General features: G+C 36.1%; 2 protein-coding genes across 3 annotated transcripts in view; one reads left to right on the plus strand and one right to left on the minus strand.

Moving 5' to 3' along the window:
• Positions 1-10607, minus strand: LOC121376878 (alpha- and gamma-adaptin-binding protein p34-like). The gene is made up of 9 exons (XM_041504666.1): positions 10515-10607; positions 8523-8713; positions 7228-7327; positions 6501-6596; positions 5919-6002; positions 5261-5659; positions 3007-3114; positions 1669-1718; positions 1-453 (listed from the first exon to the last, which is right to left on the minus strand). The coding sequence occupies exons 1-9, from the start codon at positions 10579-10581 to the stop codon at positions 361-363; spliced, it is 1188 nt and encodes a 395-aa protein (XP_041360600.1). The 5' UTR covers positions 10582-10607; the 3' UTR covers positions 1-360.
• A 40-nt stretch (positions 10608-10647) lies between these two features.
• LOC121381331 (IQ domain-containing protein H-like) overlaps positions 10648-24751 on the plus strand; it is a 48647-nt gene continuing 34543 nt past the window's right edge. For both annotated transcript variants that reach the window (XM_041510597.1, XM_041510605.1), the window contains exons 1-7: positions 10648-10810; positions 12556-12669; positions 16031-16173; positions 17888-17987; positions 18629-18748; positions 20077-20157; positions 21045-21216. In XM_041510597.1, coding sequence (XP_041366531.1) covers positions 10751-10810; positions 12556-12669; positions 16031-16173; positions 17888-17987; positions 18629-18748; positions 20077-20157; positions 21045-21216 — 790 coding nt within the window. In that variant the 5' untranslated portion in view covers positions 10648-10750. The remainder of the gene's footprint in view (positions 10811-12555; positions 12670-16030; positions 16174-17887; positions 17988-18628; positions 18749-20076; positions 20158-21044; positions 21217-24751) is intronic.

Genomic DNA, 24751 nt, shown 5'->3' on the forward strand with positions numbered 1-24751 from the left:
TCTGATTCACTTTAAGTGCAAGGGGTGGTAGTATTTATATCCGTGGCGTTTATGTTGATTGATATGCTGCAGGTAGGAGTTTTAGCCACATATTTTACTATTGTCGTCTTTGGGATTTGATTTGGTTATACACCCTGTAACAACAAAATGGAAGGTATCATTCAAGATGATCACTATAAACAAAAGGTACCATCAGATGTCATTCAGGATGGATGTATAGATGATTAAAGTACCACCATGCACCACACAAAATGGTGATAACAAATGAAGGTGCTACCATATATTGTTCAAGATTGAAAAAAACATCCTATCGTTCCTTGCTAAAGATAGTCATAACACATTGGTGCCATCATGCATCATTTAAGATGTTTGTGATGCATCATCATCATCATCTGACAAACCAGCTATTTCATCCTCATCTCCACCAATAGCCTTCCAGAACTTTATAGCAATCTGGAAAATAAACAATTATAGATGGTCTTGAAATAAACCATAAGGAATGCATTTAACAAAGGTTATCGTAAGATGTCTATATATAGAACTACATAAAAGTGTTCCCCTAAGATGACATTGGTTGGCCTTTATGAACATGTTTTGGCAGATATAGTTCACTGGTTAAAGGGACATTCCTGAGTTTGCTGCATTATAAGATGTTTCCGACTAATAAAATATTTCTACGATTAAACTTACATATTAAAGATATTTTCTTGTTTACAATATCAGTGTCTGTATATTCAATGTGTTTCTGGTCGTCTTAATATTTGTAAGAAGCTCAAACTGGATTTTGTCTTCAAATAATTTTGTAGGTACAAAAATTTTTTAAAAAGAATTTAGGAAATAAAATAAAATTTAACCTAGCACAAATATTAGAACGATCAGAAACACGTTTAATATATAGCCACTAATATTTTATGCAGAAAAATATAGTTGATATGCAATTACAATCATTAAAAAGTCTCTTTTAGTCTATAACATCTTAAAAATTACAGCAAACTCAGGAATGTCCCTTTAATAGAACTCTCACGATGTACAGTGGGTCATGGGATCCATCCTAGTGGAACCACTGGAACTATTTTCCATTTAAAAAATAAATATGTTGAAAACTGGCAAGTATATACAGCTAGGTTTGTGGAAAAGTGTATATAACATATACTGTGTTGCTAATATTTTAGAGTGTAACTGGGCTATTTCATATAGGGTCTCTCTTGTCCTGGCCGGAACACAATTTCTAGGAGCAAATGTTTGAATATTTGAACTAATTTGTAAAGAAGAAAATCTGTATATGTACAGCATTGGCCCTTGGAATAATTACAGACGCTAAGATCATTGTTTTAGTTTTAAAATTATTTGCAATAAATAAAGGAATGAAATGTTTTATTTAACGACGAACTCAACACATTTTATTTACAGTTATATGGTGTCAGACATATGGCTAAGGACCACAGATATTGAGAGAGGAACCTGCTGTCGCCACTTCATGAGCTACTCTTTTCGTTAGCAACAAGGGATCTTTTATATGCCCCATCCCACAGTCAGGACTGTACATACCATGGCCTTTGTTACACCAGTTGTGGAGTGTCCCAGATAGGACAAAAAGAGACCCTTACATAAAATGACTAGTTTACATGTAACAGTGCAACATGTTCCATTTGTCCTAGATCCACCAACCTTTTCTGCATAAATTTTTCTTTCATCAGCTGGCAACTTGGAAGCAGTGTCTGAAAATGGAAACATGTAACAGTTATTTTCTTATTAAGCCTTAGCGGACACCAATTTGAAATACTGCTAATGTAAAAAGCATCGTGTGTACAAACCAAGATCATCATTATGGGAAAAATAGTGAACAAAACTAATGAAATATGACAAACTTTTGGCACATTCTACTTCCTTAAATTTTAAGAAGTCCATCATCGGTGAAACATAACCTGGTGATATATATAATCAGGGTTCGAAACGGCCTGTGGCCAGGTCGCCAAATATGACCAATGTCCCGTTTGGGCGACTTAAATATTAAAAAAATAATGGTGTAAGTCGCCCAAATAATATGAGGGCGATCATCTTTAGAGCTATAACATGAGCCACTATTAATATTTGTATTCCACATTAAAATCTTGCTTGTGGTTCTCTTACCATAATTTGCAAACATCCATTATTATCTTTTGGACCACCATATTTTTTGGCAAGTTTCGAGCCCTGATATAATACAGTAACATTAATATTTGCCTCCAAGAAAGGGTGAAGCTCGCTGGCAGATTAGGAACCAATTCTTTTATAATTCATGATCCTGGTTTGTAGGGACAATTATGGTGTGGGAGAGCATTGAAGAATGGGGCACTGTTTTAGGACAAGGGAAAAACGTGGTGGTGGGGTGAGGGGGGGCGACTCAGGTGAATGAGCTCGATTCTGGATTGGGGCAATCATTCGATTCAGTGAGATCTACTAACAAAACAAATATATATTTTTATTTAACAATGCACTGAACACATTTCATCCATGGTTATGTGGTCAGGACCACACCGATAATGAGAGGAAACCCATTTCCACCACTCCATAGGGTACTCTTTCCGATTAGCTGCAAGGGATCTTTTACAGGAGAGCACACACCATGGCCTTTGTTCCACCAGTTGTGGAGCACTGGCTGAAAAGAGATATAGTCCAATGGACCCACAGATGGATCGATCAGGTTAGTGCTTTACCACTTGTCAGGGCTGGTTTAAGGATCCGCGGGGCCTGTAGCACAAACAACAGCAGGATCCTCCTTCCCATTTATTTTGTAACCCTCCCAGGGAGAAGGAAAAAATTACCTGGGAAAAATAAATGTACACATCACAGTGGGGTCCCCTGAAGCGCTGGGCCCATAGCACGTGCTACATATGCTATTAGGATAAACCAGCTCTATCACTGGGCTACATATGTATGTCCCATCTCTGATCTACCAACAGATTTCTAATGTCTACAGTGCAGTGACCAGTCAGATCAGATTTCAGTTGGGTTGACGTGTCTCACCCTTCATGGTGCTGAGTTGGTGAAAGAGTTCCTCAAACGATTCACTTCCGAGATCTTCATTACCAAGAGCGGCAAACAGAGACATGTCGTCTGTCGGAAGGAGGCCATCTGAAATAAAACTAGTCACTGGTCAAGAGGTATGTACCTTTTTTCAGAATCTGTTTTACAGAAAATGAATGTTTAGCAACTGGAAACACACTGAATTTCCAAAAACTGTAATGTAAGTAACAAGTTGTAAGGAATGTGTATTGTAATAGAAAAAAACCCGTACAATAGATGAATATTAAGCTCTCTACCAGTTGGTATGTTTATGTCCTTCATGAAATATTTCATTGTCACTCGCCTACAGCTTGTGACAGCTGAAACCTATTTCACTAGGGATATAAACATGATACAAAATGGAAGCTCATTAAATATCCTATAAATATTTTACACTGCCTAATAAAGGGTCAGTACCTGTAACAAATATTTTTATCATGGTAGGTGGTGTATGAACTACTGTAAATCTACTATGTATTGCGTCATGAAAGTATTGCGAGTAGTCAACAATGGCCAAAACTGCGTGTAGAAAGTACTGCGACCTCAGCTGATAGAACTGTGTTGGTGCCATATACAACAAAAGTGAAAAAAGAACTCAAACTTCCAGCTCGCCAAAAATCTTTGGCAATATTTTATGTTTTTGCCACCCACAGATGCAAATCTTTTCGTGACTTGTTACGCAAATGGTCATTCGAAATTAGATTTGTTCCGGCTGCACTGGTGAGCTGCAGCCAATGGATCTGTCCGTGAACGGAGATTTTAAATCTGCCATGAAGGAAAGGTTTACTCAGTGGTATGCTGATACTGTAGCTAAGAACTTGAAAGAAAAGAATGACAAAGGTGTTGACTTAAGAATAAGTGTGATCAAGCCTATTCATGCTCGGTGGGTTGTGGCCTGCATGGATCAGTTGTCGAAAGACAAAGACATGATTCTCAGGGGATGGCGTTTGGCAGGATTACTAGGCCAAAGTGAGTAATTGTGCAATTTACAAAGACTGAACATGTTTGCTTATGACTGGTTGATTATTAAATTACTAAATAAAACTGATTTTTAATTATTTTGATACTTTGTTTTTCTTTTTTTTCTTTCTTTTTTTGAAAGAAAAATAAATCACCAACGACATAATACTGCGTGGAGAAAGTATTGCGATCTTTAGTTCATCGCAGTTTTCGCAGTACTTTGTTGTTCGCAGAACTTTCTGTATTTACAGTATACAAATTCAACAAAATCTGATATCACCATCTGAAAGAATTTGATCAATGTAAATTACTTGGTCTTCTGATCTAAATTCCTATGTTAGTGTAAGGACGTAAACATGTATCCAAACTATCACCATGTAAGTTACTAAGAAGGAAAAGAGTAATTTGTTTGACAACACTTCAGCACATTTTAAACTACATTTATTTGGTGTTCATCATATAGTTATTTTGACATTTGGTCAACAGAGATGCAACCCACCAAAGAGACTCCTGTCGACATAATGGCAAGCGATCTATTATACTTGTATATACTTTCCCTTGAAATCATAGGCGTATAGGCTTCCATTTTTGTAGAGGGGCAGGCTGGCTTTTGCCTGAATTAAACAAAAATGCCCGAATCTGCATAATATTTATTCATATTAGCATTACTACCAAACAGCTACATGTATATAGGGTTGCAAACGAATCATTACGTATTTTCACATGTATTACAATTAATGTTGAGGGTTGAATGATGGAAATACATGGCAAAACGTTTCAGCTTAGCACATTTTCCCGAATAAGTGTATCATTTTTGCCCAAAAATTAGGTTTTGCCTTCCATCTCTTAAAGAGTCATATGGTTATGCTTGAAACAATGGAGGATGTGGTCTCCCATCTTAGTTAATATTAAAATATGCATGTATTGTCATTAGTCATTTTCCTTCTAGTTCTAGATACAATAATTAACAGGAATAATGTTATTCAGTTTGCGATTACTCTTGATTCACAAGATGATAGGATACATAAATGAATTTTTTTTTTTTTAAATTAGTTTCGTTTAACGACACCACTGGAGCACATTGATTAATTAATCATTGGCTATTGGATGTCAAACATTTGGTAATTATGACTCATAGTCATAACAGGAAACCTGCTACATTTTTTCCGGATACATAAATGACTACTTTGGTACATGCCGTGTAGGCTACAAATGGGTGTAAATTATGCAGGACTTAACATTCAGTGATACATACCAATTTTTTCTTCAGTGGATATCTCACTTGTTTTAGATTTCTTATCTAAGGTTTTTGTGGTCAGTTCCTTTTTCTCACCATTATGTACACAAACACACGAGTTCTCTTTTTCAACACATGGTTCACAACAACAGTTATCTTTCTTCCTTTTTTGTAACTCATTAGAGTTATCTTTCGTGTTTTCAGGTAACCCATTTGGGTTATCAGTTTTTGCAGTCTGTAATTCACCCCAATCACAATCTATTTCTGTTGTCGAATCCTGTATTGTTGTTTCACTCAGAGTTGTGGTTTTCTCGTCTTCACACAATATTTCTTCTGTTTTATTTTCTTCCTTTTTCATTTCAAGTGCTTCCTCTTGCATTAACTGCTTGAAGTAAGGACTACAAATATCAGGGTTTTCTGAAATAATAAATTTTAAATATATTTTTATTAACTAAATTTAGAAAAAAAAAGAGAATTTTTTTTATAATATAGTTATAATATACATGTAGTTACAATGCCATTTTTATGGGAATATAGGTAAAGGTATAATGTTACATTTCAAAGCAAAAGTTTAAAACTAATTTTGGCAGGAAGCTGCCATAATGCAACTTTGAGATATATGTAGTACCTGTAAATGAAATAAACCAATATAGCATGTCTGACACATTGAAGTTACCTTTTAGTTTCAGGTTTGGCCAGGAATGTGCATGCAGAGCTTGTATTATTCTCTTTATTCCTGTTGTTTCGGGGAAATCATTTTCTAAAATCAAACAAATATGTAGCTTTAACATATGAATAAATATGAATAATGTTCATAGTAAGACTATTTCTTATGCAATTACTTTTAAATGATCCCAGGAGAAAGTGGAAGAATTTGATAATGGGCTACTCTTTTCGATTAGTAGCAAGGGATCTATCATATGTACCATCCCACAGACAGGATAACACATACCATGGCCTTTTGATATACCAGTCGTGGTGCACTGGCTGGAGCTAAAAATAGCCCAATGGGCCCACCAGCGGGGATCGATCTCAGACCAACCGTGCACCAAGCGAACGCTTTACCACTGGATTACATCCTGCCCATGTTAGTTAGTGTCTTGCTGTCTGTTGTCTGATTTTGTTTTTGAAGTCGGATTAGTTCCAAAATATTATGGCGACATCAACTTTTCACAACTGCTAATAACTCTGCGACTTGAGTTGACTTTTGGCGGGGAAAAAAATGTCCATTTTGTCAACTAGATTATGTTATACTTACCAACATCATCGTCGTCATCATCATCTAAGGGAGACAACTCCACCAGCTCAAAGCTGTTTTCTATACACCAAGTTTGAGCTGTTAATCGACTGACAGCTGAAAATTATAAATATTTTAATGCAAAAAATTTTAATTAAATATATTTCTATCTGTAAGCATTTTGGGAATAACATTGTCTTTTTGTTGTTGATTATTTGTTAGTGCAGCGGTACATCCTTTACATTAAAAAGGTGAAGAGTTGGTTTTCATAGTAACACATTTACATGGATATTCATCAAAAGAAATCATATCAAGATTTCAAGATGTTTAAAGCTGCTTACGGTAGATAAGTTATTAAGATGAAATATTTTTTACTATTATACTTTTTTTACCGTTAGCTTACAAATTGATTACACGTTTTTGCTTATTTTGGCAAATGCATTGTGTTTCGGATAAACATGGCTTGGTGCTTATAAAACATTTAGAGTCTAGATTCAAGACTAATAATGCATGAGTGTAACATCATTTGAGTTTTATAAGTGCAGGCCCAGGTGTTTGTATTAAATCTCAAATTAATTTTATGCAAAATAAACAAAGGAATCTAAAGTTGGTGGATTAAACCAAATATCAATCATTTGTTAAATTCCTGACCAGTTAGGTCAAACATTTATAAATAATTATTTGCTTTTGATGTCAAGCAAAAAAAAAAAAAAAATAGATTATACCAATTTGTGAATAAATAACTCACTGTCGTCATGGGAACAGTTTTCACAGGCAAGTATTTGAATCTCTGGATCAATCTGTTCAAGGTACGGTAGCCAGGCTTTAACCAACTTGAAACTTTCTACCTGTTCAAACACACACACACAAAATAATTTAAATTATTAATATTTAAATTATATAAAAACATTTTTATGACAAAATTACCAAATATTTGACATCCAATAGCTGATTATTAATAAATGAATGTGCACTAATGTTGTCATTAAACAGAACAAACTTTTAATTTTTATATTTTTATATTTTTATGACATACATTGTACCAATACCACCATTAACTGAACACTTTATTGAGGAATACATTGTGTACATGTTAAAATGTGAGGTATATTAAGTATTAACCAGTGCGTAGTACACTAACATGTGAAGTATATTAAGTATTAACTGACTAAATATTAACTGAACACATTGGAACACATTGAGGTAAGTACATGTGAACAAATATTAACTGAACATGTGAGGTATAATAAGTATTAACTGATGTGAAATACACTAAATATTAACTGAACACATTGGGTAATACATGTTAACATGTGAAGTATATTAAGTATTAACTGATGTGAAATACACTAAATATTAACTGAACACATTGGGTAATACATGTTAACATGTGAGGTATAGTAAGTATTAACTGATGTGAAATACACTAAATATTAACTGAACACATTTGGTAATACATGTCAACATGTGAAGTAAATCAAGTATTAACCGATGTGCAGTATATTAAATATTAACCAGTGTTTCTGAAACATGTGAAATACACTAAATATTACGAACACATTTGGTAATACATGTTAACATGTGAAGTATATTAAGTATTAACCAGTGTTTCTGCCAGAAAGAAAATTGTGGGTATGGTGCTATGGAATTGAATGCAATCACAGTCTCCCAATGCGAGGTCTCCCAAAATGGGTTAAATTTAGGGTTTGAAAATCATACAGTAATGATAGGAGTAATTCATTTTGTCAAAAAGTTAACTTTAAAAAAATAATATCTGCCTAAAATTTTTGTTATAGCACCATACCCGTTTTACTACGGCTAGCTCTGACACTCGCCAAATTCGCCATTTGTGAATTTTGAAAGCAATTGGTGAATTTTATTTTAATTTGTCGAAATAATTTTATGTAATAACTGATATTTTTTAGAAAATAACTGTTGATTTCTGCAATTTTTGAAGTTTAATAAACAATTTGGCAAAAAAACATTTTCACCCAGAACTAGCCCTGTTTACCCTCTGGCAGAAACTCTGTAATAACTGAGCACCTGTTTTGGATCAAAGTGAATAACGAAGGCTTCCACAGCTTCTGCAAATGTCTGGTCACCAATTGTTCTTTCGTGTGTCGTACACAGGTGAACGTCCGTGGTGTAATACTTGGTGTCAACGTGCCAGTTGTAAGCGCATACATTTTTCGTAACACAGCAGGAAGGCGGAAGTTCTGGTACATTGAGAATTTCTATAAAAACAAAATGTCATTAATTAATTAACAATTTATTAATACCAACTCGAAATCATGGTTATTAACAATTACAGTGAAACCTCCCAAAACCAGGCCCTCTCTAAACTGGAATTCTCTCAAAACCGGAGGTTTTTCACGGTCCCTTTTTAAATATCAGTACTAAATAGAATGTAGAGCTCTAAACTGGAAACTTCTAAAAACCGGACTTCTGCATGGGAGAAGAAAACAAACGTCTGTCATGTTCATAGAAATATTCATAAAAATTAGTTTCAAACAAGTAAATAAATCAAGACTGAACTTAACTCATTCATTTAAACAGCATATTTCTTCATGATTTTGTAAGAGTAATTTGAAAGAAAACTGCATTAAAACACATTTTCTGTCATTAATTGTATTGCTATCTGGTTACTGCATGAAGGCACATGACAGTGAAATGGCAAATCTTTCTTTGAATCACAGATACCAAACATATATGGTCCTTAAATACATGTACATTTTAATATTAAAACATCTAGTTTTCAGGGAATCTGTATATATATTTTTTACACAAGCAAATTTACTATATAATCTTCTTTTTTCAACAAGTTTACATGAATACAATATTTACAAGACATCAAAATTGTTATATATATATGTACATGTATATGTATATTCCAAATTTTTTTATTAATTAACAATGGTTGTCAATGACACTATTTTGTAATTTACAATTTTTTGAAATTCTTATACATGTAACTTATATAAGCACATATTTTGTTTTAAAAAAAAAATAATAATAATAATTTTAAAAAATTGGAGGTTCTATCTGTAAAAGTGCTTATAATATGGTTACAATTTAAGCAATGCTAAGCAATAAAATGCTCTACTGAAATAATGTAGGAGAGCAATGCTCTCTGTGGATCCATTCAACTGATAGTGGTTTTTTTTCCAGTTCCAACCAGTGCACTCCAACTGGTCAAAGGCTGTGGTATGTGCTTTCCTGTCTGTGGAAAAGTGCATATAAAAGATCCCTTGCTGCTAATGGAACATTATTAAAAAGGGATGCTGTTGGGTTTCTTCCTTTCGAGGGTTAGGGTGAGGGAGCAGGCACGTCAAATAATTGAGTGATATCAGTGTGTGATATAAGGCGAGCAGTTTTTCAACAATGGGGAATCGTTTTGCATGAGGCTGAGCACAGACAAGCAAGTGCAATTCCCTACATCAAACCATACATTCTACTGTAAGCTATACCAGTACTTCAAAGAATTCTGCCCACTGAAACAGGCGACATAGTTAAAAATATTTATGGCCGATGTATACATGCTGGAGTTCAGGGAGCAGGATTTAGCTCAGTCAGTTGAGTGCTGGCCTGAGGTGCTTGCGTCGCCGGATCTAACCACTTTTGTGGATCTATTTTACAGATTGGGTTTTTTCTCATTCCAATCAGTCTACCACAACTGGTCAGAGGCCGTGGTATGTCACATACATGTGCTTTCCTGTCTGTGGGAAAGTGCATATAAAAGATCCCTTGCTGCTAATGTAAAAATACTGAAAGAGGGTGCTGTCGGGTTTCTCCCTGTAGAGGGTTAGGGTGAGGGAGCAGGCATATATCTTTCATTTTATTTATTACAAAATTTAAATATATAGGGAATTGTCCGCGTGTGGGCGTGGTCACATCTGTGGAACAGGTTAGATATTTTGGTAGTTTGAAGTCACAGGTCGGTCATCGGGGCGTTATAAACGAGGCATATTCATGACAAAAGGAAAAACTGTTTTAAAATAAATAATTTATCAAACAGTCGATATTTCGTTTTCTTACGCTTTACAAATTCATCTGGATTGTAATCTTCAGTGCTAGACGCAAACAAAACACTGGGCGCAGCCATATTTGTCTGTTAGTGTGTACTACGTCATCATTTTGAGCTGTTTCAGCTGTTGCCGAGAGACCAAGAGCAAGGAAGTTGCGAAGTTTTGCTAAATTATGAATATAATCTTTGTTTTTAATGCAATTTGACGTGCAATAAAGTTTTATTCGAACAATTAGGTAACTCTGAAATGTCAGTCATGACTGAACTAGATTCACGCCCCGAGGAAGTTGGAAAGATATTGGTGAAAGTGTGTTATTTATGATTTTGACTGTGTTTCCGTGTATAACTTGATTTCGTAAATAGTAAATTGAAAATCATTTCAATGTTTGTAGTTAGTGTACACACTGTTACTGGTTTCATAAGTCACCAGAAGAAAATATTATTAGTACTTTTAGCAATATTAATATGGTAATCTTGTAATATAGCCTGGCCAACAACATACTGCTGACACCATTTAATTAATTCCATTAAAGTAACAATTGGTGTTTAACAGAATGAAGTAATGTAGTCTGAATGGACAGAAAATGTGGTTCTTTCTAAGTACTAAAATGGTTACTTTACCCTATATATAGCTGGTATTCAAAACTTGTGGCACCATGTTTCAACTGTTTCTCAACCAAAATAATACAACACACACACAAACCAAAAATGTATAGCCTGCTGTACTCACTAAATCCCAATTGAAGTACTTGTGTCATTATTATGAAAATACATTTTTTATTTGATAAATAGAGGGAAGCAACTCGCCCCGCACATAAAGAAAAGTATTGACTTATTGTGCACCCTGCACTAGAAGTAATGCAGAAAGTGTAGCCTATAGCTGACCAGATGATATCATAGTATTACCAACTAATATATTTAATAAAAGGCTATGTTCCACATTTAGCAATGTGTGTTAGAATTTCAACCCAAAGCTCTTGGCTTGACCACCATGCCAATCATCGCAGAAACTAAATCATCTGAACTCATAGTTTGTGTATTCTGTCATTTTGTCACAAAAACTTGTTTGACTGACTGTGTCTGTAGAAAGACCACTCAAGTTGTCAATATGAATTATTTATGTTTTTACAAATATGTCTCAGTGTATGCTTCAAATTAAGATCGACAAAACAACAATGAATTTAATCCACTGTCTTCATATTGTTTGAATTTGTTTTTCTTTTAAAAACTTTTATTTAACAAAATAAAAAGTAAGCAGAAGTAAGGTTGGCTTTGTCATGTTTGCAGTATCGGTAGCATTTCATTGCCACATCGATTTTCGACATGGAACATTAGCTAAAAGTAGTAGTTTTCAACTATCACTTGCAGATAAACATAAATTATTAAAATTTTCTGAAGCATACCCAAGCAAGTGATAAAATTTCTTGAGTTAAAGATTCTTTATTTATATTATTGGCACATTATCTGTTGGATATATCTTCCTAAAAACAAGACGCATATAAGGCCGAGAACCAAAACAGTGCTAGCAGAAGGAAATGACACAATACAACAAAGGCTTTTACCGCAATGCCAACCCCTGATACCGGACATCTCTAGAAACTGGATATTTTACTAGGTCCCATGGATGTCTCGTAGAGGATTTTCACTGTATATGTGTGTTTAGTAAAGAATACTAGCAACATATTTGTAGTGCCTGAAACAGTTAAATAAATGCTGAACATGAGACTTAGTTGCTTTTACTAAGTTTGGTAACAAATGGTATAATAATAAAAAAAGGAAACAGCATAGTTCTGTAGTTAATCATGCTTTTCATGGTGACATCATTTTGGTAATTAATTAACATTGTTGATTTTGTGCTACATGTCACAAACCGATACAACTACTGTAATAAAGTTATCATTATGTTTCCTTTAGGTTTTTGCTTCATGTAGTGTTTAGATTTTGATTAAAAATGACACTCATATAGGCACCACATATCTCAATAATAAAATGTGTTTGCTATATTGAAAATGCATCTTGCAGTTATCATCACTCTCACATCTTGTTTTCCAGGTCCAGGATGAATTGCGAGAACTGCGTGATCATCTGCTGTCGAAGTCCGATGGTCAGATCATCAGTGTGGCAGATCTGGAGAATGCCCTGGCCAGGACTGAACAGGGCCTGCAGGTATTTGTCTCACACAGTCTGGCTTTAATTTTAATTTAAAACAAAAACAAACCGTCTTTGACATGATCAAAATTAAGATGATTTGAAAATCACTCCTCATTAAATGCATTAAATTAGGAGATAACCATATGGAGATTTTAGATTTACGTGTGTTATTGTCTATTTCATCCAGCAAATGTCATTTTTGACTGACAGTATTTGCCAGAGGTTAAAAATTAAACATTTACTGACATCAAATAGACAATAACACCCGCAAATCTAAAAACTCCATATGGTTATGTCCATTGTAAACTGAATCTTTTTTCTACGGAACTAACTGTGTATTTGGTATTTCTTGAAAAAAATACCTGGCTACAATTTAACTGTAGACCCTTGAACCGTCTACTTGGCCTGTTCCAATTGCTAATCACTTTCTAACGACGTCATTAGCTTTCTGGGTGTTATTTTCATTTGATCCCTGAAAAAGAATGTAATTATAACCAATCACAATACAGAACACACTCGCCATCAGTTTACAATAAGTGGAGATGCTTAAACGTCTTGAGTGATATTGATTTATAAGCCACATAATAATGTAAGCAAGTTGTTTTTATCATTGCAAAATGAAGATGGTAAATTAAACTGGCAAAGATGGCGAAATTTGACACACAGTTTTCTTCAATGTAGGAATATAGTGTTTTGCATCAAGATTAAGGGCGTATACTACCAAATCAAATCCCATAGACGACAATAGTAACATATACGGCTAAAACTCCTACCTGCAACGTATCTACCGACATAAACGCCACGGATATAAATACTACCACCCCTTACACTTAAAGTGAATCAGAAAAAAATGGGGGTCAAGCTGCTCGTTTCTGAAATAACGGGTAGCGTCTATGACTACCCTAGTTTCGCACAAAATTCGAGTACTTTTTTTTACAGGTACCCCATACATGTTTCAAGCACAAGGCTACTTGACACATTGGTACTAGATGAAATAAAATTGCACATTTATTTTACCCAGATGAAACTATTATTTTTTATAACCAACACACTCACATTTATAACCAATCACAGGACTTGTGGTGTTCACTTCTCTATCAAAAGTTCGGTGCACCTCAAGCTTTGACCCAGCCGGAAGTTATTTGGTATAGTACTACCTATACTGATAACATACATTTTTCAAAAAGTGTCCAGCTATGTGTCTTTATGACAACCAGGATCTGGTGTATTCTGACATAAACTGACAACCTCACTGAAACTGTTGTTTCTACAGTGCAACCTAATATAATGTACACCTCAAAAAGCATATATATTGCATATAGTTTTGTACAAATGCAATATGTCATATTTTAAAACAACAAAATGTTTTAAAATAAAACTCCTGAAGATATTTACTTTCAGTTGGGTGTGTGTACTCGGGTATATATGTAGAGACAACAAAGATAGTCAGAGTACCTCTACCCCTTTAAAGAATTCCATTAAAACACATGCACTTGATTGACCCCTAGACTATGAAGACCTTAACACAGGCACATCAAAGAAATATCAGTATTAAAAAAATACACTGTCTGAGGAAGGAAACACAAACATGACTGTACCTGTATGAAGTAATGACTTAATGTCCTGAACATTAGTGTTGAGAGGAAATCCTGTATGCTGGGTGTGGGTGTCTTCAAGTTACCAGGTGTGGGAAATTTCAAATCCATCGGCCATGCTGATTTTCATAATGAACCATCAAAACTATTGGCAGCCACCAATATTCCTGACTATATTTTATTTATAGCCTACTGTAGTTGGAGGTTTTAATAGGTGTGATATCTGGAATAATCATGCAGCTTTAACATATTTATTTTTTTATTAATTACTGAAAAAAACTATTTTTAAATGACAAAATTACCCGAACATCTATTTTCTTGCATTATTTTCTAATCCGAATGAATACAATATGTACATTAGATGTATTCCTGCAATCTGTAATCCAGCATTTTATTTAGCTAGTAATATTAGGTAATACAGCTTTAACAATAAAATAAATTTATCAACTTAATCCAAGGCAGATAATCAAATCTGAAAAAATTGGTTCTGAATCTAGTATAAACTCAAAATGCTTTTCATGAGAGCTAACTAAGTGATTATTAAGAAACAAAAATTATCTGGAGATCTAAGTATATGTTTAACAACCTTATTGTTATGTACAAATAAGAACAGAAGACACAATAGTGACAACAAATTTAATTATGTTTTTGGTAAAGTTTTTCTTCAAATTTACTTTACATTTTGCATAAAACTACAAATTTGTCTAAAATATAACTTAGCACCCTATAAAATATGTTAAAATGACAATAAAAAATCAACTTCTTTACAAATTTGAGTTTTCAGAATTTCATACATAAAAAAATTAACAATGTTAATGGAAACTAAAGACATTAACCCACTATTGGCACATGCTATTTTTAATATAAAAATAAATTGCTATTAAAATCTTAGTTCAGGTTGCCTATATATAATACCATATTTAAGAGCAGTTGTATATGGCAAGTCAAATACTATGTAAAAAGAAATTATTGAAATCTTTACAGTATGAATTATAGGCCAAAACCAACTTTTCTTCAGTGCTAACTTTGATTCAAACTCCATTCAGAGCCATGTACAGAGATTATTGTCAAGGTCAAGGTCATTGTGAACTTGCATGATCGAGTGATGGCTAATTAATCAACCAGTATAGTTTAATTAAATAAAATGACAAAATCATAATATTTTTATTATGCACTGAATATGTGCTATAGGGTGTACACTACCAAAATCAAATCCCATAGACGACAATAGTAACATATGCGGCTAAAACTCCTACCTGCAACGTATCAACCGACATAAACGCCACGGATATAAATACTACCACCCCTTACACTTAAAGTGAATCAGAAAAAAAATGGGGGTCAAGCTGCTCGTTTCTGAGATAACAGGTAGCGTCTATGACTACCCTAGTTTCGCACAAAATTCGAGTACTTTTTTTTACAGGTACCCCATACATGTTTCAAGCACAAGGCTACTTGACACATTGGTACTAGATGAAATAAAATTGCACATTTATTTTACCCAGATAAAACTATTATATTTTACAACCAACACACTCACATTTATAACCAATCACAGGACTTGTGGTGTTCACTTCTCTATCAAAAGTTCGGTGCACCTCAAGCTTTGACCCAGCCGGAAGTTATTTGGTATAGTACTACCTTAAATGTACAAAAGGATGGGTTATACTAGCACCCGTCAGAAACAAAAGTCAGTCCATTCTGTACCCTCCCACCCCATATTTAATAATAATATAGTATGTTATGAATACATTGACATTTAGAAAACATTTTGTTCGCAGAGAAAGACTGAAGAAGTTGTACACCAAATCAACAACAGTGTTATGATGCTTCCGCTCTCTGATCCAAAATATGGTGGTGAGCTCTCCAGCTTGGAAACAACCATTGACCTTCGTAGGCAGCCCAAGGCAACATATTATGGCAAGTAAGTGAACAAAACAAAAAACGGGCAGTGCGTAAAAGTACTGGGCCAGCATTGATCTTAACCCCTCCCTGTCTGCTGAGTAATCTGTAAAATTGATGTTTTCCTGACTCAGATCCTTAGAATGGCATTCAGTCTGTTGATGTTGTATCTTTGTTTATGCTGAGGGGCAGGACGTAGCCCAATCTAATTAAAATTAGCTCCACTATTACATGTGGATCTAACAGCAGCCCGTTGGAGCTCATGTCCAGTTGACCTTTCATTCGACCAATCAAAACCTTACTTGCAAAATCATGCCAGTGATTTGAAAAGAATTTGAAAACATTCGGGATTATGCCAAGGGTATACGAAATGATTCAGGTGAATTGCGAAGTATGCCGGAAACTAATTGCAATATGAAATTTCATTTCAAGACGAAAAAAAACAAACCTGTGATGGTATAGCCATAAAATCTGTTTATACTAGTATACAATCCAGAGTTTATTACTGCACTTTCCCCCTGTTTTTTCAATGTTGAAATAGACCCAACAAGTTCGCCTATTGCATAAATAGTCTCGCCCAATATTTTTAGAATTTGTATGCTCCCGAATAACGCTATAAAAGGCGAAGTGTAATTGGTCGATATTTAAATTGTTATTTATAGATGAAATGTCACCTGGACATGGCAGTCCATGCAATGCTGTTAGATCTACTGGCTAGACCCAGTAAAGCTAATTTTAATCAGATTGGACATAGCCCAGTGGTAAAGTGCACGCCTGATGCGCGGTTGGTCTAGGATCGATCCCCGTCGGTGGGCCCGTTGGACTATTTCTCGTTTCAGCCAGTGCATCACGAGTGGTATATCAAAGGCCGTGGTATGTGCTATTCTGTCTGTGGGATGGTGCATATAAAAGATCCCTTGCTACTAATGGCTCCTCTCTATGACTGTGTCAAAATTACCAAATGTTTGACATCCAATAGCCAATGATTAATAAATCAATGTGCTCTAGTGGTGGTGTTAAACAAAGCAAACCTTTTTGTTTATGCTGAGGAAAACTTAGTTGATTTGGCTTAGCCTGTTATATGGCTGTGAGTTTTAAGTATCGGTACTGAGACTAATTAAATGACTGTTAATGGGTTCTAATGATTCTTTTCTATTCTGAATATTTTATTGAATTGATATCGTATAACCAGCTAAATGGATGTCAGTTGTAATGAAAGAAATTTTTAGAAATAATTTTAAAAGAGAGAGAGAGAGAGAGAGAGAGAGAGAGAGAGAGAGAGAGAGAGAGAGAGAGAGAGAGAGAGAGAGAGAGAGAGAGAGAGAGAGAGAGAGAGAGAGAGAGAGAGAGAGAGGGAGGGAGGGAATTAGGGAGGGGGAGAGAGAGAGAGAAAGATTGATTAAAGTGGCTGCCACTATACAGACTACTCTTTATGAAAAGTATCAAGGGATCTTTTATGTGTACTTTTAACTTTGGACAAAAAAAACTGCATTCCAACCTGGAGTAAAAATACAGCAAATTGAATGTATTGAGTTGGTGGGGTTTTTTGGGGTGTGGGCTATTTGTTGGGGGTTTTATTGGGGGTGTTGGTTGTTTTTGGGGGGTTGGTGAGGGGGGGTTGAAGGGATGCATGAGTATTGTTGTTTATATTTAAAAAAACGTGTTTGGGGTTGGGAGAATCTCATGATCTCTTTATCTAGTGATTTGTTAACTGTGTTTTGTTTCTGTTCCCACAGAGACAAAGGAGGCCCAGGACAACTCCAGCTTCTTCCTCCGCGACCAAATTTTCTCATGAAGCAACCGATACAGACGCAAGGACTAACACCCAGTCAACAGGTAGAGATCTAACACAAACTGATTACAGACCTTTAGAACAGAAATACAGACAGAGAGAGAGAGAGAGAGAGAGAGAGAGAGAGAGAGAGAGAGAGAGAGAGAGAGAGAGAGAGAGAGAGAGAGAGAGAGAGAGAGAGAGAGAGACAGAGACAGAGACAGACACACAGACAGACACACAGAGAGACACACAGAGAGAGACACAGAGAGAGAGACAGACACACATAGAGAGACAGGCTGGTTGGCTGGCTGGCTGGACCTAACACTAACTGAATGCATACCTTTAGAACAAAAATACAGACCGAGATAGACTTACCCAGTCAACAGGAATGAACCTAACACAAACTGAATACATATGTTTAAAATATAACTACATACATACACATACATGTACACAGATAGACATACTGTTTACATCCAGCCTTTGAGAGATTATTAATACAAAAAGATGGACAGACAGATGGGCACTCTCACTCACAAATACACACACACAAACATGCACTTGTACACATTTTATAGGCACCGTTTTATGTATGCAGTTTTATTTTAACATTTTATAAAAATCAATTTTAGAATAAAAATAAAGTTATTTGCAAAAAATAATAAATAAATACTTGTTTATATTTTTGATCTATAATTTTCAGTTGAAGCAGCAGTGCAACCTCCGAGCAATGGCAAACCCGTATAACGCACAGAACCGAAACGTTCTAAATGACAATTACGGAATCCAGCTTCCACTCATACCCCAGAAACCAGAACCAAGGGTAAGTCATGTCTTTCACATCTAAGACAGATTCTTCACGGGGTGTGGGACAGTCAGTTTAGGATCAATACCTGTCAGTGGGCCAGTTGGGCAATTTCTTGTTCCAGCCAGTTCAACATGTCTGACACATATCAAAGGCCATGGTATGTGCTATCCTGTCCATGGGTGCATATGAAAAATCCCTTGCAATTAACGGAAAAATGTAGCGGGTTTCCTCTCTAAGACAATATATCAGAATTACCAAATGTTTAACATCTAATAGCTGATGATTAATAAATTAATGTGCTCTGGTGGTATCGTTAAACAAAACAAACAGACAAACTGATTTTTCAGGCTTGCTGTAATTACTATTATAATACAAAATGCAATTTCTTCACAAGGGAAAACAAAGGAATAGTTGTACATTTTTAAACAACAAGTGCTTAGTGAGACAGAAGGCAATGTAGTTGCCTGACATATCTCTTCATTAAGCTGTTAATATGCACTCTGGTTGAGAGCTGGTATGGGGATACGAACCCAGTATCTTATAGCCTTAAAGTTGATGGTTTATACCAGGTTACCTATTCTTTAAGAGGGTGGGACTTAGCCCAGTGGTAAAGCATTCGATTAATGCATTGTCGGTCTTGGATTGATCCCCGTCGGTGGACCCATTGGGCTATAATTTCTCACTCCAGTCAGTGCACCACGACTGGTATATCAAATGCTGTGGTATGTGCTAGCCGTCTGTGGGATGGTGCATATAAAAGATCCCTTGCTGCTAAACGAAAAGAGTAGCCCATGAAGTGGTGACAGTGGGTTTCCTCTCTCAATATCTGTGTGGTCCTTAACCATATGTCCGACGCCATATAACCGTAAATAAAATGTGTTGAATGTGTCATTAAATAAAACATTTCCTTCCCATTCTTTAGAGATAGTGTTTCTTTATACAGTTTTTTTTTCCCATTCATTTCAACTTATTTTCATGCTTATATGCAATTAAGATTCAAGCACACTGTCCTGGGCACATTCCTCAGCTATCTGGGCTGTCTGTTCTGGACAGTGGATTAGTGGTTAGTTGTTAGTGGTTAGTGAGAGAGAAAAGGGTGTACATAGTGGTCTTACCTCCTACCCACTGAGTCGTTTAAACTCATTTTGGGTGGGAGAGATGGCTTAACCATGACACTACCGAGGCCACAGTAGCTTATAGCCATATTTGTTTATATTGTTGCTTGTTCTGTTGTGTATTGTTGACTGGTGTTCTCTTGTGTATTGTTGACTGGTGTTCTCTTGTGTATTGTTGACTGGTGTTCCGTTGTGTATTGTTGACTGGTGTTTTGTTTGTTTTTACAGCAAATCCCTCTGAAGCCTCTTACTGGCTCCACAGTGGAACACCTGACCATCTTACCTAAAGCTAACAGAGTCGATGCTCAGGTAAAACAGATTACAGACTATGTAGTGCAACATGTTGAATGCAGATTTATGGCATAAAATAAAGCAGTGCTGCCCTTGTGTTTTTATAGAGAATAACTATAGTTAATAACATAGAATATCGGCTTTATCCTGTGAAGGCATGAATGGGAAATTCTTCAAGGCTTGCCAAGCTCAATTTCCCATTCAGCCCAAACAGGATAAAACCAATATCCTATGTTATCAACTAGTTATTATTTTTATTCTGCAATCCATAAAACATTCAGGGGAAAAACAATTATTTCTGCTATTTTGCCTGCATTGTACAATGACCTAGAGGTCAAATTAGTGATTTTGTAATGTATGCATGATGTCATAAGTCATAATCTGCTAGTATACATTTATGAGTTTGCTTTAATCATTGATTAATAATCTGTTATCATAATTAGCCAATAGAAACAGTGGTTGCAGGATAAAACACTTTTAAAGTCTTAGAACAAAAGGTTTTAATTAAGTCTTACCTTTACAAATAGCATGCAGTTAGTATTCAGTCTGAATTTCAAAGATTTATGAGTATTAACCTTAAAAATGATAGGTTAGTGTACAAAAAAAAAAAAAGGTATCACTTCTATTCATATTTAACAAGAAATAATATACTGAAAATTACTTCTCTTTTTTTTTTTCATCTCTTTATATTTATTTGTCACTCAATTCACTTTTATTGATGTTTGTTTCACTGGAACAAATACTAAAATACCACTGAACCTAGTGATATTTCTTTATTAGAACCTGTATTAAAATGCTACTGGAAACTGATACTGAAATGTCACTGAAAACTAGTATTAGAACTAGTTTTGAACTACCACTGATATTACTGCACACCATGTAAAACTAGTTTCCTGTTTGTGTAGCTAGCACCTCCACCGATCACAGAAGACGATGCCAGTAAAGGAATCCGCAGTCTGATAGAACGTGGACTGATTCCGCCTGCAGCTCATCTCACTCTGGAACCGTCGCCAATCAGACGTCAACCAGCACTGCTACATAACCCAGCCGACAAGAGCAAGGCACCAACTATCTCAGGTTAGGTTTGCTGTTAGCATTAATGGTGAGGTACCAACTCTCTCAGGTTAGGTTTGCTGTTAGCTTTACTGGCAAGGTACTAACTCTCTCAGGTTAGGTTTGCTGTTAGCTTTAATGGCAAGGTACCAACTCTCTCAGGTTAGGTTTACTGTTAGCTATAATGGCAAGGTACTAACTCTTTTAGGTTAGGTTTGCTGTTAGCTTTAATGGCAAGGTACTAACTCTTTTAGGTTAGGTTTGCTGTTAGCTTTAATGGCGAGGTACTAACTCTTTTAGGTTAGGTTTGCTGTTAGCTTTAATGGCAAGGTACCAACTCTTTTAGGTTAGGTTTGCTGTTAGCTTTAATGGCGAGGTATCAACTCTCTTCGGTTAGGTTTGCTGTTAGCTTTAATGGCAAGGTACCAACTCTCTCAGGTTAGGTTTACTGTTAGCTATAATGGCAAGGTACTAACTCTTTTAGGTTAGGTTTGCTGTTAGCTTTAATGGCAAGGTACTAACTCTTTTAGGTTAGGTTTGCTGTTAGCTTTAATGGCGAGGTACTAACTCTTTTAGGTTAGGTTTGCTGTTAGCTTTAATGGCAAGGTACCAACTCTTTCAGGTTAGGTTTGCTGTTAGCTTTAATGGCGAGGTATCAACTCTCTTCGGTTAGGTTTGCTGTTAGCTTTAATGGCAAGGTACCAACTCTCTTCGGTTAGGTTTGCTGTTAGCTTTAATGGCAAGGTACCAACTCTCTCCGGTTAGGTTTACTGTTAGCTTTAATGGCAAGGTACCAACTCTCTCAGGTTAGGTTTGCTGTTAGTTTCAATGGCAAGGCACCAACTATTTCAGGTTAGGTTTGTGTTAGTTTCAATGGCAAGGCACCAACTCTTTCAGGTTAGGATTGTTACACGCTTCAATGGCAAGGCACCAATGTCAGGTTTGCTGTTAGCTTTAATGGCGAGGTACTAACTCTTTTAGGTTAGGTTTGCTGTTAGCTTTAATGGCAAGGTACCAACTCTTTTAGGTTAGGTTTGCTGTTAGCTTTAATGGCGAGGTATCAACTCTCTTCGGTTAGGTTTGCTGTTAGCTTTAATGGCAAGGTACCAACTCTCTCAGGTTAGGTTTACTGTTAGCTATAATGGCAAGGTACTAACTCTTTTAGGTTAGGTTTGCTGTTAGCTTTAATGGCAAGGTACTAACTCTTTTAGGTTAGGTTTGCTGTTAGCTTTAATGGCAAGGTACCAACTCTTTCAGGTTAGGTTTGCTGTTAGCTTTAATGGCGAGGTATCAACTCTCTTCGGTTAGGTTTGCTGTTAGCTTTAATGGCAAGGTACCAACTCTCTTCGGTTAGGTTTGCTGTTAGCTTTAATGGCAAGGTACCAACTCTCTCAGGTTAGGTTTACTGTTAGCTATAATGGCAAGGTACTAACTCTTTTAGGTTAGGTTTGCTGTTAGCTTTAATGGCGAGGTACTAACTCTTTTAGGTTAGGTTTGCTGTTAGCTTTAATGGCAAGGTACCAACTCTTTCAGGTTAGGTTTGCTGTTAGCTTTAATGGCGAGGTATCAACTCTCTTCGGTTAGGTTTGCTGTTAGCTTTAATGGCAAGGTACCAACTCTCTTCGGTTAGGTTTGCTGTTAGCTTTAATGGCAAGGTACCAACTCTCTCCGGTTAGGTTTACTGTTAGCTTTAATGGCAAGGTACCAACTCTCTCAGGTTAGGTTTGCTGTTAGTTTCAATGGCAAGGCACCAACTATTTCAGGTTAGGTTTGTGTTAGTTTCAATGGCAAGGCACCAACTCTTTCAGGTTAGGATTGTTACACGCTTCAATGGCAAGGCACCAATGTCAGGTTTGTTGTTAGCCTCTATAATAAGGCATCAGCTCTCTCAGGTCTGCTGTTAGTTTCAGTTGTCAGGGCTTTAGATCTCACTAGATTGGACACAACAGACTCTTTGTCTGTTCTGAGCACACCAAGATTGTTTTTAGTGTAGTCATGTCAATAATAGCTGGTAAAGAGTTATAGATATTCAAAAATGCATTTCACATTATTTTAATCTAATTCAGTATTATATTCTATTATTCTGAGTTGAAAGGTTTTGAGGGTAGCATGTTTGTACTTAATTTGGGCTTGTTTATTTTGGGCATGCTTATTTTGCGCACTCCCATTATTGCCTCAGCTTTGGTGCAATCGAAAGCCCTGGTGGTAAGGCACCAAATCTTTAGGTTTGTGTTAGCCTCAATGACAAGGCACCAACTCTCTTAGGTTTGTGTTAGCCTCAATGACAAGGCACCAACTCTTAGGTTTGTGTTAGCCTCAATGACAAGGCACCAACTCTTTTAGGTTTGTGTTAGCCTCATTGACAAGGCATCAACTCTCTTAGGTTTGTGTTAGCTTTAATGACAAGGCACCAACTCTCTTAGGTTTGCTGTTAGCCTCAATGACAAGGCACCAACTCTCTTAGGTTTGCTGTTAGCCTCAATGACAAGGCACCAACTCTCTTAGGTTTGCTGTTAGCCTCAATGACAAGGCACCAACTCTCTCATGTTTGCTGTTAGCCTAAATGACAAGGCACCAACTCTATCAGAATGACTGTTAGCCTCAGGGGCAAGGTATGAACTCTTTCAGATTTCTTGCTAGTCTCTCTAGCAAGGCACAACTATGTTATGGTCATCTCTCAGCATCAGTGGTACATGTAAATTACCAATTCTGTCTTGTTTAAGTTTGTTATGGTCTCCACGGCAAGGTACTAACTCCTGTGTCAGGTTATGTTTACTATCAGCCTCAATGTCAAGGCACAGACTCTGTTAGGTTAGGTTTGTTACTGTTTGTCGATGACAAGATACCAGCTCCTGTAGCCAATTTTAATTGTTACTCTTTGTCGATGGCAAGATACCAGCTCCTGTAGCCAATTTTAACTGTTACTGTTTGTCGATGGCAAGATACCAGCCCTTGTAGCCAATTTTAACTGTTACTCTTTGTCGATGGCAAGATACCAGCTCCTGTAGCCAATTTTAACTGTTACTCTTTGTCGATGGCAAGATACCAGCTCCTGTAGCCAATTTTAACTGTTACTCTTTGTCGATGGCAAGATACCAGCTCCTGTAGCCAATTTTAACTGTTAATCTTTGTCGATGGCAAGATACCAGCTCCTGTAGCCAATTTTAACTGTTACTCTTTGTCGATGGCAAGATACCAGCTCCTGTAGCCAATTTTAACTGTTACTCTTTGTCGATGGCAAGATACCAGCTCCTGTAGCCAATTTTAACTGTTACTCTTTGTCAATGGCAAGATACCAGCTCCTGTTGCCAATTTTAACTGTTACTCTTTGTCCATGGCAAGATACCAGCTCCTGTAGCCAGTTTTAACTGTTACTGTTTGTCCATGGCAAGATACCAGCTCCTGTAGCCAGTTTTAACTGTTACTGTTTGTCCATGGCAAGATACCAGCTCCTGTAGCCAGTTTTAACTGTTACTGTTTGTCCATGGCAAGATACCAGCTCCTGTAGCCAGTTTTAACTGTTACTGTTTGTCGATGGCAAGATACCAGCTCCTGTAGC

Source organism: Gigantopelta aegis, chromosome 2, assembly GCF_016097555.1.
Source record: "Gigantopelta aegis isolate Gae_Host chromosome 2, Gae_host_genome, whole genome shotgun sequence".
Taxonomy (NCBI): Eukaryota; Metazoa; Mollusca; class Gastropoda; order Neomphalida; family Peltospiridae; genus Gigantopelta; species Gigantopelta aegis.

Bases quoted from the DNA above. Each gene is read 5' to 3' on its own strand.
- LOC121376878 (XM_041504666.1), bottom strand. From the start codon at position 10,581: ATGGCTGCGCCCAGTGTTTTGTTTGCGTCTAGCACTGAAGATTACAAT. The intron at 5,660-5,918 runs GTAACTTCAATG...TTATTATTTCAG, and splicing joins GCCAAACCTGAAACTAAAAG to AAAACCCTGATATTTGTAGT. The intron at 454-1,668 runs GTTGGTGGATCT...TTTATTTTCCAG, and splicing joins GAAAAATTTATGCAGAAAAG to ATTGCTATAAAGTTCTGGAA.